This window comes from Cyanistes caeruleus, chromosome 29 (assembly GCF_971803275.1).
Source record: "Cyanistes caeruleus chromosome 29, bCyaCae1.hap1.1, whole genome shotgun sequence".
Lineage (NCBI taxonomy): Eukaryota > Metazoa > Chordata > Aves > Passeriformes > Paridae > Cyanistes > Cyanistes caeruleus.
In genome coordinates this window covers 3952880-3972269 of record NC_141729.1, presented here as the reverse complement: position 1 = coordinate 3972269, position 19390 = coordinate 3952880, and the positions used below count along the sequence as shown (strand labels likewise).

The 19390-nt window shown below is 52.3% G+C and overlaps 2 protein-coding genes across 5 annotated transcripts in view; both read right to left on the bottom strand.

The window, feature by feature from the left end:
- Positions 1 to 13173, bottom strand: part of SLC4A5 (solute carrier family 4 member 5) — a 29958-nt gene extending 16785 nt beyond the window's left edge. Inside the window, exons 1-7 of the mRNA XM_086865436.1 lie at positions 11094 to 13173; positions 9530 to 9623; positions 8995 to 9186; positions 5353 to 5482; positions 2964 to 3124; positions 2047 to 2202; positions 274 to 369 (exon numbers count right to left, since the gene is read on the bottom strand). Coding sequence (XP_086721562.1) covers positions 274 to 369; positions 2047 to 2202; positions 2964 to 3124; positions 5353 to 5482; positions 8995 to 9186; positions 9530 to 9602 — 808 coding nt within the window. The 5' untranslated portion in view covers positions 9603 to 9623; positions 11094 to 13173. The remainder of the gene's footprint in view (positions 1 to 273; positions 370 to 2046; positions 2203 to 2963; positions 3125 to 5352; positions 5483 to 8994; positions 9187 to 9529; positions 9624 to 11093) is intronic.
- A 486-nt stretch (positions 13174 to 13659) lies between these two features.
- LOC111938873 (tetraspanin-15-like) overlaps positions 13660 to 19390 on the bottom strand; it is a 38008-nt gene continuing 32277 nt past the window's right edge. For all 4 annotated transcript variants that reach the window (XM_086865469.1, XM_086865467.1, XM_086865466.1 and 1 more), the window contains one exon: positions 13660 to 14704. In XM_086865469.1, the coding sequence (XP_086721595.1) occupies positions 14456 to 14704 (249 nt within the window). In that variant the 3' untranslated portion in view covers positions 13660 to 14455. The remainder of the gene's footprint in view (positions 14705 to 19390) is intronic.

The window sequence follows — 19390 nt, the reverse complement described above, 5'->3', positions numbered from 1 at the left end:
CTCCGCCCTGAGGATCCTGAGCTCCACCAAATTCCGTGGTGGGACCTCGTTTCAACCTCCTGCTCTGGCACTGGGGGTTTGGTTTTCGGGGGAATTTGGTTTCCCAGGGAGTTTGGTTTTCCGGAGGATTTGGTTTCCAGGGAATTTGGTTTCCCAGGGAATTTGGTTTCCAGGGAATTTGGTGTCCCAGGGAATTTGGTTTCCAGGGAATTTGGTTTCCAGGGAATTTGGTTTCCCAGGGAAGTTCCGGGGCGGCTGGCGTCCTCCACTCACGCAGGCGGCCATAGCTGGCGCTCTGCCGCATCCGCAGGTCCTCGGTGGAGCGGTGGAAGGCGGCGCCGGCGGCCGGGCCCCGCACGGGGCTGCGGGCTGGGGGAGAGAGAGGGGCTGTGAGACCTGGAGCGGGATCCCACTGGGAATGTCGGGGAAAGATCCCAGTGGGAATGTCGGGGAAAGATCCCAGTGGGAATATCGGGGCAGGATCCCATTGGGAATGTCGGGGCAGGATCCCAGTGGGAATGCCAGAGTAGGATCCCATTGATTGGGAATATCGGGGCAGGATCCCACTGGGAATGTCGGGGCAGGATCCATTGGGAATGTCGGGGCAGGATCCCACTGGGAATGCCAGAGTAGGATCCCATTCATTGGGAATATCGGGGCAGGATCCATTGGGAATGTCGGGGCAGGATCCTGTGGAGAACATCAGGGAAAGAAAATTCAGGAGCCGCTGTGTCCGGGAGCAGCCGGAGCGCGGCAAATCCGGGGCTCCACCGAGTGACCTCCCGCTAAACCCGGGCGAATAATCGGGAAAAGAACCAAATCCCCTTTTGTAAGGGCTGGGAAAAGGCGGGATCAGCCGGGACCAGACCGGATTTGTCTGTGGTGGCCGCGCCAGGAAACCCCCGCGCCGAGCCACGGCCACCGCACTGCGCCATTGTGCTGGCGTGATGTCATCGCGCCGTGACGTCATCGCCTGGCGATGCTGTCATCGCACACTCATTGTCCCCACTGTGATGTCATCACATGGTGCCATTGTCCCCATTGTGATGTCATCACACGGTGCCATTTGTCCCCACTGTGATGTCACCACATGGTGCCATTGTCCCCATTGTGATGTCATCACATGGTGCCATTGTCCCCACTGTGATGTCATCACACGGTGCCATTGTCCCCACTGTGATGTCATCACATTGTGCCATTGTCCCCACTGTGATGTCATCACATGGTGTCATTGTCCCCGCTGTGATGTCATCACACACTCATTGTCCCCACTGTGACATCATCACACAGTGACGCTGTCATCACACACAGTATTGTCCCCACTATGATGTCATCACATGGTGTCATTGTCCCCCCTATGATGTCATCACATGGTGTCATTGTCCCTACTATGATGTCATCACATGGAGTCATTGTCCCCACTGTGATGTCATCAGACGGTGCCACTGTCCCCACTGTGATGTCATCACACAGCGCCAATGTCACTGCACAGCATCACAGTCCCAACAGTGATGTCACCACAGCGATGTCATCACATGGTGTCGTTGTCCCTACTGTGACATCATCACAATGATGTCATCACACAATTATGCCATCACAGTGATGTCATCACACAATGAACGTGTCCCTCACAGTGACGTCATCACCCAATGATGTCACCACACAATGATGTCACCACACAACAATGTCACCACACAACAATGTCACCACACAACAATGTCACTGCACAACGATGTCACCGCACAATGACATCACCACACAATGATGTCACCACACGCGGCCATTGCCATCACACCGCGATCCGGTCCCTCACACAACGACGTCATCACAACGTTGTCACCCAACTGTGACGTTGTCCCTCCCATAACTCTCCCCTCACACGCCGCTCTCCGTGTCCCAAACACCTCCTTGTCCCCCGGTCACCCCTAAACCCCCCAGGCCGCAATTTTGGGGTCCTTCCCCACAACAAACTCAGGGGGGTGTCCCAAACCCCGCGCTCCTCCTTCCCCTCTCCCGAGGCTTCCCCCCCAGACCCCTGGCACTGACCCGTGTTGGAGGACACGGATTTGCCGATGTCGGCCAGGGAGCGGTGGATGGGTTTCTTGGTCTGGTGGCGGTGCTTGCGCAGGAGGACGTAGCTGAGCTTCTCCCGCAGCTCCGGCTTCAGCAGCCCGTCCTCGATCTGCTTCTCGATGACATCGTCTGCAACACGCGGCCGTTGTTGGGGTGAGCTCCCAAACCCCCAAAAACCCCCCAAAAACCCCCCAAAAATCCCAAAAACTACCCCCAAAATCTGCTCCTTGAACAGCCCATACTCAATCTGCTTCTCGATGACATCATCTGCAACACGTGGCTGTGGGGACCCTGGGGAGACCTCCCAAAATCCCTAAAAAACCACAAAAACCCCAAAAAACCCCCCAAAATCTGCTCCTTGAGCATCTGCTTCTCGATGACATCGTCTGCAACAGGTGGCCATGGGGACCCTGGGGTGACATCCCAAAAACCCAAAAACCACAAACCCCCAAAACCCCCCAAAACCCTCCAAAACCCCAAAATCTGCTCCTTGAGCAGCCCATCCTTGATCTGCTCCTCCATGAATCATCTGCAAGCCCCCAGCCATGGGGACCCAGAGATGACCCCCAACACCTCCCCAAAACCCCCCAAAAACCCCCAAAATCTGCTCCTTGGGCAGCCTGTCCTCAATCTGCTCCTCGATGACATCATCTGCAAGCCCCCAGCCATGGGGACCCAGAGGTGACACCTCCCCAAAATCTGCTCCTTTAGCAGCGACCCCCCCAAAACCTCAACCCAACCATTTCTGGAAGCAGCTGATGGCTCCCAACTCCTCCCTTTGCTGATTCCCAGAGAAATCCGGGATACAGAGCAAACAAAATGAGTTTAAATCCAATTCCCAGCGTTTTGTGACGCCGGGGGGAGAGGAAAAATCCTCCGGGGGTTCCTACCGATGATTTGGGGCAAGGAGTATCCATCCAGGTCCAGGAGCACCGTTCCCGTCTGGAGACACGTCCGCAGCTCGAAGAGGCTGTGCAGGGACAAGGTGGACACGTGGGGTTTGCTCCACCTCTCGCCGCCTTCCTCCACCTTCTCCTCGAACTTGATCCACCTGGAAGGGAGAGCGGGATGGACCCGGAATGTGCGGGGGAATGGATTTTCCTGGGGATTGATCCGAAAGCTTGGATGAATCCGTCCCACGAGGTTCTCGCTCGTTGTGCAGGGTGGGGAGGGGGAATCTGGGGGAGTCGTTCCTCCTCCAGGATTGCGGAGGGGAGGAAATCCGTGGATTTCAAATTGGTCCTGTGGGATTTGGGAATTGTGGAGTGGAGGAAAACGTCCCAGAACCACCAGGAAACCCAAGCCCAAGGGTTTGTCCCTCCTCAAATCGCTCCAGAGAGGTTTGGGGGGTTTTGGCATGGAGCCTGCAGATCCCAGAGCATTCCCGGTGTCCTGGGAATTCCCAGAATTCCTCAGGAATTCCCAGACCCCACCCTGGAATTCAAATCCCAATTGACTCCATCCAAACCCTGGGAATTCGGCCCTTCCTTGATTTTACAACTTGCAGAGAAACTTCCGGAATGGGGTGGGTGATTCCTCCCAAATCCCTGGGAACGGGGCTGGGACTCCAGCTCTTGGGGTTTTTTTTGGGGGAGGAAAAAAAATCTGTTTTCTTCCATGGATTTTCTTTCCTGGAGTTTGACCTGACCCATCTGAGCTGGATCTGGGCTCCTGCTGCCCCAGCCGGGAGCACAGAGGAGGAGAAGGGATTTTAGGAACAGCTGATGGCCCCGGAATTCCGAGGAATTCAGGGGAAAGACCAGGATGGGATCAGCTGCTGCAAACACAAAACCTCAGCTGTCCCCACTAAAAAAAAAAAAAAACCAAAAACTCCCAAAAATTTATCCGGGAGCACCAGGAATGCTCCAGCAAAACCCCGAAGCACAAGGCTGGGCCCTGGCGCCCATCCCGCATTCCCGGATTCCTCCGGAGAATCCTTCCCTCCAACCCTCCAGCTTTCCCGGGGATGGAATTCGAGCTTCCCGCGGCGGCTCCCGCCAAGCGCCGCGCTCCCAAAATCCGATTACGCCGCTTTTCCTCTCCTTTTCTGCCCCCTTTTCCCCAGGAATTTGGGTTATTCGGGAGCAAGGCACGATTCCAGGGCATCCCAGGGTTCTTTCGGCGAGGATTCCCACCTCCCTGCTGCTCCCAGCATCCCGAATTCCCATTTTTTTTATGGGAAGAGTCCCAGCCTGGCTGGAGAACGGAAACTGGGGACTCGGGAAACCTCCGTGATCCTGTAAAAATTCCCATTTTTCCCCATCTAATGGATCCTGAGGATGAGGAGGCTCAACCCGGCCGGAGAGCGGGAATTGGGACTTGAAAAATCAGGAGAAATTTGGGAATCTCCACCTCCAGCCCTCCCTGATGAAAAATGATTGAAAATCCCAATGCAAACGTGGAAGTTTTTTTGCCTTCCAAGCTTTTCCCAAAGAGTGGGAGAGCGGGAATAAACAGGGATTTATGGAAAATTAAAGATTTTCCCAACAGGACACTGCAGAGTCGGAGCGGGGATTGGAAGCAGGAGGATCCTGAGGAGCTTCCCAAATTTCACCCAAAATTTGGGATGGGCATCCACAGGGAAAAGTTTCACTCTTGGCCAGGCCAGGAAAAGTGTGGAGGGGGGAAAAAATCCTGGGAAAATGTTCTTTATTCCCATTTTCCGGCTGGAATTCTCCAGTTTCCCATTTTTTTCACCCTCCCAGTGCTTCCTGCAGGGCTCTGGGGACTGGGAAGGGGAAAAGCTCCGGCTTTGGGATTGAGGAAATTCGGGATAAGCAGGGAAATCTTCCGGCTCATCCTCAGGATGCCCTAAAATCCCATTTTTCCCACATTTCCCCGATTCGGGAATGTCCCTTTTAAATGTCATTAAAATCGATGCTCATTCCCTGATATTCCATTTCCACTTCCCCTCCAAAATCCCATTTTTCCCACATTTCCCTGATTTGGGAATGTCCTTTTTTAACCCCATTACAAACAATGCTCGTTCCCTGATCCCATTTCCACTTGGGGATATTTTGGGATGGGGATTTTTGGGATGGGATTTTGCATTCCCAGATCCCAATGCTCATTGCCTGATCCTGTTTCCATTGGGGATATTTTGGGATGGGATTATTTTCCCCCTGGAGCATTCCCAGATCCCAGTGCTCATTCCCTGATCCCATTCCCAGATCCCAATGCTCATTCCCTGATCCCGTTTCCACTTGGGGATATTTTGGGATGGGATTTTTGGGATGGGATTTTTTTCCCCCTGGAGCATTCCCAGATCCCAGTGCTCACCTGGCAGATTCCTTCCACTCCATCTCGTCGCCGTCGTGCTGCAGCGTGTCCATCTCGGTGAAAAGCGTGGGATTGGGGGGCTCATCGTCCTCCCCCAGGATGTACCGGAGCCGTTCGGCGGCCGGGGACACTGCCAGGGGGAAAAGGAGCTTTAATTCCATGGAAAACGGGGTGATCCCGCTCCATTCCCACGGGAAAAGGCCCCGGGGGCGGTTCGGGATCACAAAAAAAAAAAAGGGATAAAAATGGAGGAAAACGTTTAAGGGGTTAACTCCAAATGATCCCATCCGGAATTCCCTGTGGGAAGAGATGAGGGATGCTGGGGAAAGGAGTGGGATAAAAGCCCAGGAATTGATTCCCATCAAATTTTGGGATTGGATCTTTCCTTCCTCACCCTCATTTTGGGTTCCTGGGGCTGTGTCACCCCTGAAACCCCCAAAATCCGAAGGAAATCTTGTGCAGGAAAAGCTTTTTTTTTATCTCCTTTTCCTTATCCTCCCAGATTTTAGGGAATAAATCCCACTTCCAGCTCCCAACTTTTGCTTCCCTCCCTCCTCGGGGTGTTCAACCAACCCTGGCCAGGCTCGGCCAAAATTCCTGGGATTTGTTCACCTGGAGAACCCTTTCACGCCCGGGAGAGCACCCAGCTCTCCCTGCTCCGGGGCTTTTTTGATTCCTGGGAATTCGATCCAGCAGGGAAAATCCCGGGAAGCAGCAGGTGTTTGTTGGGGAGGGGGAATGAGACGGGGAAGAGGCGAAACACCCCAAAATCAGCCCAAAATCAGCCCAAAACACCCCAAAATCAGCCCAAAATCAGTCCAAAATCAGCCCAAAACACCCCAAAACACCCCAAAATCAGCCCCTGCTTCTTGGGGGGGATCCAGATCTCCCCGAGCCGGAATTCAGGATGGGAAAACTCTGGGATTTCAGCCATTCCCGGGGAATATCGAGGGTCACTTCCATGGGGGAACAGGACAGGGATGATCAGAAATTATTTTGGGAATGAAATCTCCTCTACCCGAGGTGCCCCTTCCCATCCCGGGAATCCTTTTCCCAACCCAAATTCCCGCTCTGGCTTTGGGGAGAGCGAAACAAAACGGGATAAAATCGGGGAATGGGGGAACGGGGGACTAAGCCTGGTTTAAGAACCAGCATCATCCAGGGGCTCCCGTGGATTTTCCAGCTTTTCCCCTGGATTTTCCTGCCTCAGACGAGTCCCCACCTCCCCAAAAACCGGGAGAGCGGGATGCAGATCCCGTGGGATTCAACGCTCCTTTCCCTGCTCAAGAAACCCCCAGGTTTGGGATAGAAACCCCCAGGTTTGGGATAGAAACTCCCAGGTTTGGGATAGAAACTCCCAGGTTTGGGATAGAAACTCTCAGGTTTGGGATAGAAAACCCCAGGTTTGGGATAGAAACTCCCAGGTTTGGGATAGAAACTCCCAGGTTTGGGATAGAAAACCCCAGGTTTGGGATAGAAACTCCCAGGTTTGGGGTATTTCTGAGCCTTTCAAAAATCGACATTTTCCGCCCAGGAGCAGTGGGAGCTGGGAGCTCCCCCTTTATTTTTGGGATCAGCTTTGGATCTCGGTGCCTGGAGTTCATCTGGAATTCCCAAAATTGCTTTTCCCAGGGAAAAATAGGGAAAAAAAAAAAAAAGCCCCGTGGAGCTTTTTTCCCCCCCTCCCACCACGGGGGGAAAATAAAACCAAACCCAACCCCAAACCCTACCTGGAGTTGTTTCCATTTCTTCCCCCATTTCTCCCCCGGCTTAACCCCAAACCTTCTCCTCGCGATCCCAAAAAACTCCAAAGCCCCGGAGTTCCTTTATCCTTTATCCACTGCGGCTCGCTAAACTCCGGCGGCTTTAGGGAAGCAGATTACCGGGAATAAAAAAAAAAACAAAAAAACAACCTTTCCTCTCCTCGGGCTCCCATGACGGGAAGTTACCAAATCGCTGGGATGCACTTGGAAAAGCAGCGGGAAAAGCGGGAGAAAAGCGGGAAAAATAAAAATTCCCAAGATTTGGGGTGGTTTTTCCCCTTGCGGGAATTTTCTTGCCCGCACGCGAAGAAGCAGCTCCGAAATTAAAGTTTTGTTTTTTAAAGGGGTTGGGGGGGGAAAAAAAAAGGGTTGGAATGAGGGGAGATTTCCTGGGATTTTGGGGGGGTGAAGGGGTTTGGGGTGGGGTTTTTTTTTTTAATTTGTAAAGGGAATTTTTCTGTCCAAGCCCCTCAGAGCAGCCTGGGGTTATTGGGAAGGAGGGAAAAGGAAGGAAAAGGAAGGAAAATAGGGGAAAAGGAGGGGAAATAGGGGAAAAAGAGGGAAAATTTGGGAAAAGGAGGGAAAATAGGGGGAAAAGGGGAAAATAGGGGAAAAGGAAGGGAAATAGGGGAAAAAGGAGAAAATGGGGGAAAGGAGGGAAAATTTGGGAAAAGGAGGGGAAAAGAGGAAAAAGGAGGGAAAATTTGGGAAAAGGAGGGGAAAAGGAGGGGAAATAGGGGAAAAGGAGGGAAAATTTGGGGAAAGGAGGGGAAAGGAGGGGAAATTTGGGAAAAGGAGGGGAAAAGGAGGGGAAATTTGGGAAAAGGAGGGGAAAAGGAGGGGAAATAGGGGAAAAGGAGGGAAAATTTGGGGAAAGGAGGGGAAAGGAGGGGAAATTTGGGAAAAGGAGGGGAAAGGAGGAGCCACCAGCGAATAAAAATCCTCTTCCCGTGCAAAAAGAAAACCTGGAAAACTTCGTCTCCCGAAGGGAAAAGCGGAGCCGAGCCCCCGCCCGCCCCGCTGGGCCTGATCCGAATGCAAATTTCCAACGGGGGGGGCTGGAAAAAATCCCAGCCCATGGAAGGGCTCGGCGGCCGCTTTCCCGTGCGAAATGTTAATCTTCCCTAAGGAGATTTCCCTGGAGCGGCAAAACCCGTCGGGAACAAGGTGTGATTCCCGAAAGTTGTCTGGAACCACAGTCCTGGCAGGAAAACTCCGTCCCAATCCCATTCCAGTGGGATAAACCCATCGGGAGCAAGGTGTGATGTCCAGAAGGTTTCTGGAATCGCAATTCCGGCCAGGAAAACTCATCCAAACCCACCCCAAACCCGTTCCAATGGGATAAACCTGCTGGAATCCCAATTCCAGCCAGGAAAACTCCTCCAAACCTGCCCCAAACCCATTCCAATGGGATAAACCTGCTGGAATCGCAATTCCAGACAGGAAAACTCCTCCAAACCCCACCCCAATCCCATTCCAATGGGATAAACTTGTTGGGAACATAGGAATAGCAATTCCAGCCAGGAAAACTCCTCCAAACCTGTCCCAATCCCATTCCAATGGGATAAACCTGTTGGAATCCCAATTCCAGCCAGGAAAACTCCTCCAAACCCCACCCCAATCCCATTCCAATGGGATAAACCTGCTGGGAACATGGCGTGATGCCCAATGTTTGTCCGGAATCCCAATTCCAGCCAGGAAAAATTGGTTTTCCGAACCATTTCAATGGTTCCAAACCCATTTCAGTGGGAAAAATAAACCCGGGAATGAGCGGGAGAAGCGGCTCCCGACCGAGCTGCTCCAATCCCGCATCCGAGCTGATCCAACCGCCCGTCCCAGGATGCTCGGAATCTCTCCCAGATTTTTTTTGGGAACTCACTGGTCCTGCTGGCGTTGTCGTTGCCGCTCTCGGGCCAGCCCTGGCCGCCGTCGTCGGTGTCCGAGGGCTCGCGGTGGCCGAAGTGCCGCTCGCTCTCGCTCCGGTCCCGGCTGGAGCCCGGCGACCTCCGGCGGCGCCGCTTCCGGCGGTACCCGCGCGGCACCGGCACGCCGATGTAGATGGAGTGGTAATCTGGGGAAGATCCATAAAAAAATTCCCTTTCCGGGGGGAAAATGATGCGGATGGGGTGGTCATTGGGATAAAAAGTTCGTTTTCCTGGGGGGAAAATTCCCGGTGGGAATGATGTGGGCGGGGTGAGAATTGCAGGGAAAAATTTGTTTTCCCTGGGGGGAAAAAATTCCTGGTGGGAATGATGCGGAAGAAGCGACAACTGGAATAAAAAAATTCACTTTTCCAGGTGGAAAACCTCCAGGTAAATAAGGCAGGGAGGAGTTTTCCACCCGGATTTCACCCGGGAATTTTCACCTTCCTCATCCTCGAATCTCCTCCAGGACATTCCCGGGATTTCACTCACCTTCCTCATCCTCGAATCTCCTCCGGGAGCCGCCGAGGCCGCGCTCGCTCATCCCATCCTCGTCCTCCAGCATGGTCCCGCTGCTCGGGGGGAGCTGGGGAAGGATCGGGAACGGGGCTTCAGTGGGATTTGGGATTTTTATGGGATTTGGGATTTTTATGGGATTTGGAAGGGGAAGAACCTCTCTGCCGGGAGCTGCCTGAGATGGAATCCTTCTCCCGGGAATATCCCAGCGGGATTCCCGGTGGGAGCTTCCTTGGGATCCTCCCTTTGCCACCCCTGCTCTCCCATCCCCACATTCCCAAAATTCCAGCAGGATTCCATCCCCCGGCATCCAATTCCCAATGCTCAGAGGATCCCTGAAGCGTAGAACATTCCAGAGATTTCCCAGCGCAATTCCCAACACGAATTTCCCGGAATTCCAGAGCCCCCCGTTACTCCGGGATAACCCCACTCATCCCAAAATTTTCCAAATTTTCCTTCCCCCATCTCCAATCCCACATTTCCTTTCCACTTCCAGCCGTTTCCCTTTTTTGATTCCTGTGGGATTTCTCCGGCCTTTTTGCCGGGGGGGCATCGATTATTAATTAATTAACGCCTCCCTAATTAGCCGACCTCCAGTGATTGCCTTTCACACTCGGCTGCCCGGGCGCGGCTGTTTCTATTCCCGGCTGCCGCTCGATGCCTCCCAAAGTCACTTGGAGGGCGATTCCGAGCGGCATTCCCGCATTTTCCATCCGTTTCGGGGGGTAAAAAATCCCAAATCCGGCCAAAATGCTCGGGAAGCCGCTGGGCCTGGCAGGGTGGGCTCTGCTGGCCGTGAATTCCCGACCCGTTTCCCTCGGGAAAATCCAGTTTGTCCCAGCCCCATCCTGGTTGAGATTTAAATTCCATTTCCAGGATTTGGGGATTTTTTAATTCCTCCCCCCTCAATCCCAAGCTTTTGGCAGGAATTGATTCCGTTCAGGGAAAATTTAGGGATTTCGTTTCGGGGGTTCTGCAGGGAAACTTGGGGAGTTTTAGGGATGACGTCATCCGCGAGCCTTGGCTTCCCAAAAAACATTCCGGGGTGAATCCCGAGCATTTCGGGGAAGCCGGAAAAGCAGGAAAAAAAGCAGGAAAACATTCCCAGCCTCAGGCAGGAATATTTTGCCTCTAAAAATGACATTTTAAAAGACGAGGGGTCAGAACCCCCAGGAAATTCCAGCAGGTCGGGGCTCCCAGGTGACGGATTGGGATAGAAACCCTTCCAGCTGGGATAAAATCTGGGAAAAAACCGGGATTTTTTGGGAATCTGGACGAGCTGGGAAGCACAAAGAACCCCAGGGGGTAAAGCCAGGCTTTGTTGGACTTGGATAAATGAAAGGTCCCGATCAATTCCGGGCTGGGAGAATCCGGGGGTATTTTTTTTTCCCCTTGGATATTTCCTAAATCCCTGAAAAACCAACCCGGAGCAGAACCGCTGGAAATCCCAACTCCAATTCCATGGAAAGCCGGGCATGGAAAGCCGAGCGCCTCTCCCACAAAACTCCCGGAACGGTTTTTTCCCCTTTCCCAAACTCACCTCAAACTCCCCCAAAAATATTGGGGAACGGGCGGCGGAGCGGGGTCAGGGAAAGCCGGGATCGCCGGGAGTCAGAGCTGCTCTTCCCAACATTCCGGCGGCTCCAGTGCCGGCGGCTCCGGCTCCCGATGGATTTTGGCGGCGCCGATCGAAGTCCGGGAGCGCGGAGGATGACGGGGAGCTCCGGGAGGGAGGGAGGGATGGAATCCAGCCCCTGGACAGGGATGGTTTTTCCATCTGGGACCAGCGGGATGTGGGAAATCCTGCGGGATTTGGGGTTTTCCTGGAGTTGGTGGGGTTTGGTTTTTTTTTTTTTTCCCCGCATGGATTTTGGGTTTTGAGGGGTTTGGGAGAGGAACTGCTCTGATTTCCAAGCTGTGTGTCTGGATCTTAGGGAATGGCAGGAATTTCCAGCGCTGGGATGATCCCAAATCCTCCTCAGTGGGATGATCCCAAATTCCCGATCCATGGAATGATCCCAAATCTTCAATTCATGGGATGATCCCAAATTCCCAGCCCTGGGATGATCCCAAATTCCCAATCCATGGGATGATCCCAAATCTTCAATCCATGGGATGATCCCAAATCCTCCTCAGTGGGATGATCCCAAATTCCCGATCCATGGAATGATCCCAAATTCCCAATCCATGGGATGATCCCAAATTCCCAATCCATGGGATGATCCCAAATTCCCAATCCATGGGATGATCCCAAATCTTCAATCCATGGGATGATCCCAAATTCCCAATCCATGGGATGATCCCAAATCTTCAATCCATGGGATCATCCCAAATTCCCAATCCATGGGATGATCCCAAATCCCTGATCCATGGGATGATCCCAAATTCCCAGCCCTGGGATGATCCCAAATTCCCAGCCCTGGGATGATCCCAAATTCCCAATCCATGGGATGATCCCAAATTCCCGATCCATGGGATGATCCCAAATCCCCAGCCCTGGGATGATCCCAAACCCTCTGGAGAGCCGGGATCACCCCCAGGAGATCCCCCCCAAGCCCGGGCGGGTTTAGAGTCAGGATTGCCCCGGGAATTATTCCCAATTCCACATTTTCCTTCCCACATCCATCGATTCGGGGTCAGGAACCTCAACCGCGGCTCCGCTCCCCTTTCCGCCCGGATTCCTCCGCTCCCTCCAGCCTTTTGTCGGGAATATCAATAAATCCCCATCCAGCGGTGCCCGGCCCTTCATTCCAGGAAAAAAAAACCGGGATTGGGAAATGGGATTTGGAGCTTTGGAATCACCCCAGGCCGGGGCCTTTCCCTCGGGAATGAGCCCGATCCCAGTCCAGGTGGGATCCAGGATTTTTTCCCGGTTCCCGTTTTCCTCCCTGGGATTTTCCCTTCCCTGCGGAGCTCCGTTTAGCGGGAATTTGGGAATATCCTTGGATATTTTGAGGAAAGGTTTTGGGGGTTTTTCCCACTCCTCCTTCAATCCGCTTTTCCCGTTTTCCAGGCATTTCATTCTCCGTGGGAATCGCCGGGCTGGGAGGAAGGAAAATCCATTTTTCCCAACAATCCCGGGATGAGGACCCGCTCCCAATCCCAGGAAATCCCAATCCAGGTTTTATCCTGGAAACCAAGAGGGGAAAAAAAATTGAAATTTCGCTTTTTCCCTCCCAATCCGGGGGAATTTATTGGAATTTATCACCTTGCACCCCTCGAGGTTTTACCGAATTCCCGGTTTTTTGTTAAATTTCCCGGAGAGAGGGGGGAATCCTGGGAATTGTTTTGGTTAAAGGGAAAGCTGGGAATGGTCGGGAGAGGGAGACAGAGCCCGGGAGTCGATTCCGGAGTCTGGGAATCCGCGGGATCCAGGCCGAGCTCCCGCTTCCCAAATATCCCAATCAATGAGGAATTCCAGAAAAAAACGGGATTTCCGGCATTCCCGGGAAAAGCAAACTCCAGGTCCTTTTCCCTTCACTTTTCCTTTTTCCTTCTACTTTTTTCCCCTTTTTTTCCCCCACATTTTTTCCTTTTTTTCCCCTTTTTTTCCCACATTTCTTTCTTTTTCCTTCTACTTTTTTCCCATTTTTCCCCCCATTTTTCCTTTTTCCCTTCTACTTTTCCCCCCTCCTTTTCCCCCATTTTTTCCTTTCCCTTTTTTCCTTTTCCTTTCCCGTTTTTTCCTTTTCCTATTTCCCATTTTTTCCCCTTTTCCTTTCACTTTTTCCTTTTAATTTCATTTTTTTCCTTTCCCTTTTTTCCCCCCTCCCTTTTCATTCCCATTTTTTCATTTCCATCTCCCAGGAAAGCTTTGCCATTCCCAGATCATGGATGAGTCCCTGAGGTCCGGCACCACCGGGATTTTCTGGGATAAAACCCCAAATTTTTGGGATAAATCCAAATAAATCCGGGAGGGAATTCCCACCTGGATCGAGAAATTTGGGCTAAAAAAATAAAACCTTGGGAAAGGCAATTCCTTACCTGCTCCATCCGAGGGGATTTCCTCCATCCCGGGATTATCCCAAAAAAACCCGTCCTGGCATTAAAAATTCCTGGGATCTCCTTCACAATTTCCCAGGAAATCGGCGGGAAAACAAGGCCCCAACCTTGGAAATTCCATTTATTGGGAAAAAAAACCCCAAATTCCCCCTTCTTCAGGAGATTTTTACAGTTTTCCCATAGAAATTTTGGGAGCTGAGAGGAAAAATCCCTTTTTTTTTTACAGTTTTCCCAAGGAAGGAAAACCCCCATTTTTTCACAGTTTTCAGAAAAAAAACCCCTGCAGGACCTGAGAGGAAAAATCCTATTTTTTCCCAAAGAAACTTCGGGAGCTGAGAGGAAAAATCACATTTTTTCACATTTTTTCCCCAAAGAAACTCTGGGAGCTGAGAGGAAAAAATCCCATTTTTTCACATTTTTTCACATTTTTTCCCAAAGAAATTTTGGGAGCTGAGAGGAAAAATCCCATTTTTCACATTTTTTCCCAAAGAAACTCTGGGAGCTGAGAAGAAAAATCCCATTTTTTTCCCAAAGAAACTTTGGGAACTGAGAGGAAAAATCCCATTTTTTCACATTTTTCCCCATTTTTTCCCAAAGAAATTTTGGGAGCTGAGAGGGAAAAATCCCATTTTTTTCCCCAAAGAAACTTCGGGAACTGAGGAGAAAAAATCCCATTTTTTTCCCAAAGAAATTTTGGGAACCGAGGAGAAAAAATCCCATTTTTTCCCCAAAGAAATTTTGGGAACCGAGGAGAAAAAAATCCCATTTTTTTCCCAAAGAAATTTTGGGAACCGAGGAGAAAAAAATCCCATTTTTTTCCCAAAGAAATTTTGGGAACCGAGGAGAAAAAATCCCATTTTTTTCCCACGTTCCGCTCCGAGCTCCGAGTCCGTGTTCTCCTCACGCTTTCCTGGCCCAGCCGGCTCCTTCCTCCTCCTCCTCCTCCTCCTCCTCCTGGGCATTCCCAGGATTTACCGGGATGTATCCGCCCTCCCTGGGCAGGCACCAGCACCACCCGGCGCCGCGGAGATCCAGGGAGGCCAAGCTGAGATCCCGCGATCCCGGCGGCGGGAAATCCACGGAATCCAGGCGGGAGCGGATCTCGTCCAGCTGCTGCCAGTGGAGCCAGGCCATGGCCAGGCCCAGCACCTGCGGGATTGGGATCAGGGGAAATGGGATTGGGAAATGGGATTGGGAAAATGGGATTGGGAAAATGGGATTGGGAAAATGGGATTGGGATCAGGGATCAGGGAAAATGGGATTGGGAAATGGGATTGGAAAATGGGATTGGGATCAGGGAAAATGGGATTGGGAAATGGGATTGGGAAAATGGGATTGGGAAATGGGATCAGGGAAAATGGGATTGGGAAAATGGGATTGGGAAATGGGATTGGAAAATGGGATTGGGATCAGGGATCAGGGAAATGGGATTGGGAAAATGGGATTAGGAAAATGGGATCAGGGAAAATGGGATTGGGAAAGTGGGATGGGGAAAATGGGATTGGGAAATGGGATTGGGAAAATGGGATTGGGAAATGGGATTGGGAAAATGGGATTGGGATCAGGGATCAGGGAAATGGGATTGGGAAAATGGGATTGGGAAAATGGGATTGGGATCAGGGAAAATGGGATTGGGAAAATGGGATTGGGAAAATGGGATTGGGATCAGGGATCAGGGAAAATGGGATTGGGAAAATGGGACCGGGGAAATGGGATTGGGAAAATGGGATTGGGAAATGGGATCAGGGAAAATGGGATTGGGAAAATGGGATCAGGGAAATAGGATTGGGAAAATGGGATTGGGAAAATGGGAACAGGGAAAATGGGATTGGGAAAATGGGATCAGGGAAATAGGATTGGGAAAATGGGATCGGGGAAATGGGATCAGGGAAAATGGGATTGGGAAAATGGGATCAGGGAAATAGGATTGGGAAAATGGGATTGGGAAAATGGGAACAGGGAAAATGGGATTGGGAAAATGGGAACAGGGAAAATGGGATTGGGAAAATGGGATCAGGGAAATAGGATTGGGAAAATGGGATTGGGAAAATGGGAACAGGGAAAATGGGATGGGGAAAATGGGATCAGGGGAAATGGGATCAGGGGAAATGGGATTGGGGAAAATGGGAACAGGGACAATTCAGGGAATTACATCATCCAAAGGCCCCAATCCAGATCCTGAATCCCAGAGAAAACAGGGAATTCTGGAAGGGAATGAAATCATCCAAAGATCCCAGTCAGGATCCCGAATCCCAGAAAAAACGGGGAATTCTGGAAGGGAATGAAATCATCCAAAGGCCTCAGTCAGGATCCTGAATCCCAGAAAAAACAGGGAATTCTGGAAGGGAATGAAATCATCCAAAGGCCCCGATCCAGATCCCGAATCCCAGAGCCGTCGCTGCCGCTGATTTACGATCCCATTCCCATTCCCAGCCCGGCCCTAAATCCCCTCTCCCGCTTAATGAGAAGGGAGGAAGCTGTCAGGAATTATGGATGCATCCAATATCCGAGGACGGCGTTTTCCCGGAGCGCCGGCGGATCCGTGGAATTTACGGCACGGCGGCGCCCGGGAAACGGGAGCAGAGCGGAGCAGAGCTGAGGCTGGGGAAAATGAACAAAGCGGAATTTTTCCCGGATCCGGGAGAACCGCTCGGGAATTGTTGGGATTTAAGGAGCGGCCGGTTCTTCCCGGATGGAATTTGACCCTTCCCAGGTTTTTTCTGTGTGCCCAGGGAAGAGCAAATCCATGGAAAAGCTGCTCCTCCTCCAGGGGGCAAATAAATCCCGGGAGCTTGGCACCAGGGAATCCGTAAAAATTCCATTGGGAATCATGGGAACGATGGAATCATGGAGGCCATGGAATTCCCAAGGTCCCTCCCGACCCAAACCATGGAAATCCGGGAATGTTCCCCAGTTCTGGCCGGATCCTGAATGCTGAACCATTCCGGGTTTTCCCACATTTAGCAAAGCCCCAAAATCGGGATTTTCCCACCTTTTTCGGACTTTTCATTCCCTAAATTGGGATTTACGGAGAGAGATCAGATGGAAAAATCCCGTTCATTCCCTTTCCCCGCTCCGGAAAGCCGGAGCCGTGAGGAGACCGGGGGAGCAAACAAATCCCAAATTAATCTTCCAAGGAAATATTCCCGCTGCAGGGGGAACGTTTTCCATCCCTGTCAGCGGGAGATGGAGAGGCCGGCCTGGAAAACGAGGATAATTCCGAGGTTTTTTGGTTTTTTTTTTTTACGGAATAGAGTCGTCGATCTCCGGGATTGACGCTCCGGGGAGGGAACGGCCGCCCCCAAAACCCGAGGATGTGAGGATGGATGGGACACAGGGAAAAATAAATCACCAGGATGGATGGGAACGCTCGCCTTCGGATTCTTTGGGATGGAAAAATTCCATGTTTTTAAAGGAAAAAAAAAAAAAAACCAGGATTGCAGAGGTTTTCCTGCTGAGAGGGGCAGGGAATGATCCAGGGGACTGGGAGAACTGGGAATGCTCCCCTGGAGAAGGGGAAGGATCCAGGGAGAGCTTCCGGAACATTCCAGGGCCTGGAGGGGCTCCTTGGAAATGCCAAAGGTTTCCAGTCCTGGGATAGAAAAGGTTTGGAATTGGATTATTTGGGGGAAAAAAAATGGCAGCAGCTTGGAAAGACTCGGAGAAGGGAAATTCCAGGGAAATTTTGGAGCCACTTCCAGGGTGTGGAGGGGCTCCAGGAGAGCTGGAGAGGGGTTGGGATAAGGGATGGAGGGACAGGAGCCAGGGAATGGCTCCTGTTGGGAAAAGGGAGATTGGATGGGATTTTGGGAAGGAATTCCTGGCTGGGGACGGAATTCCCAGAGGATCCGTGGCTGCCCCGGATCCCTGGGAGTGCCCGAGGATCCACCTGGGATAACGGGAATTATCCCACATCCCACAGGGGTGGGATGAGACCGTGAAGATCCTTCCCAACCCCCAAGAATTCCCGGATTCTCCGGAATAACCACAGGGGGGGGAAAAAAAATCCCTGGAAAGGGCCGGGAAGGAAGGAGCTGCATTCCCTAAAAACCTCTGGAAGTGTTTTTGTGCCTCATTTCCACCCCAAGCACGTCCCCAGCCCCGCGGAGAATCCGTCTGGGGGCGGGGAAGGAGACGGAGGCGGGAGAAGGATGGATGAGCTCGGCTGCTCCGTGATTAACGCCGGAGCGCGGCGGGAATCTGGGAATGGAAAAGTCCTTGGGAATGCGTGGGGTGAGGAGCCAGGGTTGGAGCACGGGAATTTTGGGAATGGGAAAAGAGAGAATTCCGGGGATGGAGGGATGGATGGATGATGGATGGACGGATGGATGGATGGACGGATGGATGAACGGAGGTGGAGTTTGTGCCCGGCTCCGAATGGAGGGAAAACCAACACAACCTCTCCGGGGGGGGATTGGATGGACCTGGATTTGGGGGGATCCCGCATTCCCAGGCTCCCCGAGCCTCCGGAGCAGCTCCCGCTCGGGGCTGGATCCAGGTGGGATCTTTAACCCCTTCCCGCCCGGACCTGCAATTCCAGGCCGATCCAATCCGTTCCTGGAAACAGCAGCCCCGATTCCCACTGAATTCCCCCCAAATCCCGGCAGGATCCAGCCCAATCCATCTTCCAAGCGCTGAAATTTAGGAGCAGATGGGGAGGACGAGCTGCTCCGGCTCGTGCTGAGATCCATCAGCATTCCCGCCGCTTTCCCAATTAACGGAGCCACTCCAGACCCATCAGGGCTCGGCATTCCCGGGGATTTCTCCCCAGCATTCCCAATTAACGGCGCCACTCCAGACCCATCAGCATTCCAGGGATTTCTCCCCAGTATTCCCAATTAATGGAGCCACTCCAGATCCATCAGGGCTTGGCATTCCCATGGATTTCTCCCCCTTGGCGTTCCCAATTAGCGGCCGGCCGTTAATGGATGAGGCCGCGGGAGGCGGCGCCGATGGATCAGGATGAGATAAATCGGGATTGGCTCTCCAAACCCCGTTCCAGACCTTCCCCCCCCCCATTCCTGCCTTTCCCGCTGCTCTTTTGGAAGGAAACGCTCCCAAAATTTTCGGGAATGGCTCCCCCGCCTCGGGATCGCGTCTGAACCATCTGCGAGCCCGAAGTCCAGCCCTGGGAAATGATCCCAAATTTTCCCCCCAGCTGCTGCTTTATCCAAGCCCTTCCAGCCTTTTGGTGCCAGCAGAAAACCGGGAAGAGTTTCAGGAATAAAAGCAGGAACGGTTCCGTTCCCGTTGGGATCAAACCCCGGCCCCGGGAAGCGACGCCCCAGCAATCCCAAAAAACGTTTTCTGGAAAAAAGGGACGTTTTCTGCTCAAAATGAATCCAAAAAAGTCAAACCCTCACGGTTTGGTCAGGAATAACTCAGGGGAGATCCAAGGCCTGGCAAATCCAGTGGATTTGGGGAACTGGGATTTGTTGGGAGAGGAATTTGGGATCGGGATTTATCCTGGATCCCGCTCCGTTTGCCTAGGGCCGGATTTGCCGGGCCAGGATTTGCTCCCAGGGGCTTTTACTGGATCCCAAATTGGATTCCAGGAGGAAAAATCCGAGCTCCTTCTGCCAGGGCGCCTCTCCCTGCCCCAAACACCAATCCCAGACGGAATCTGGATCCCAAAGGATTTCCTTCCCACCCTCCAGCCCAGCCAAAGGAACCCCCAGATCAGGGGACGGAGCTGAAAACCCCAAAACTTCACCCCTGATCCTTGCGGGTCTCCCCAGCTGGGAATTCTGGGAATTCCGGGAATTCTGGGAATTGGTATGCAAATGAGATGCAGATTTGAGATCCTCTCTAATCAGGGCCTTGATTAATCCCGAG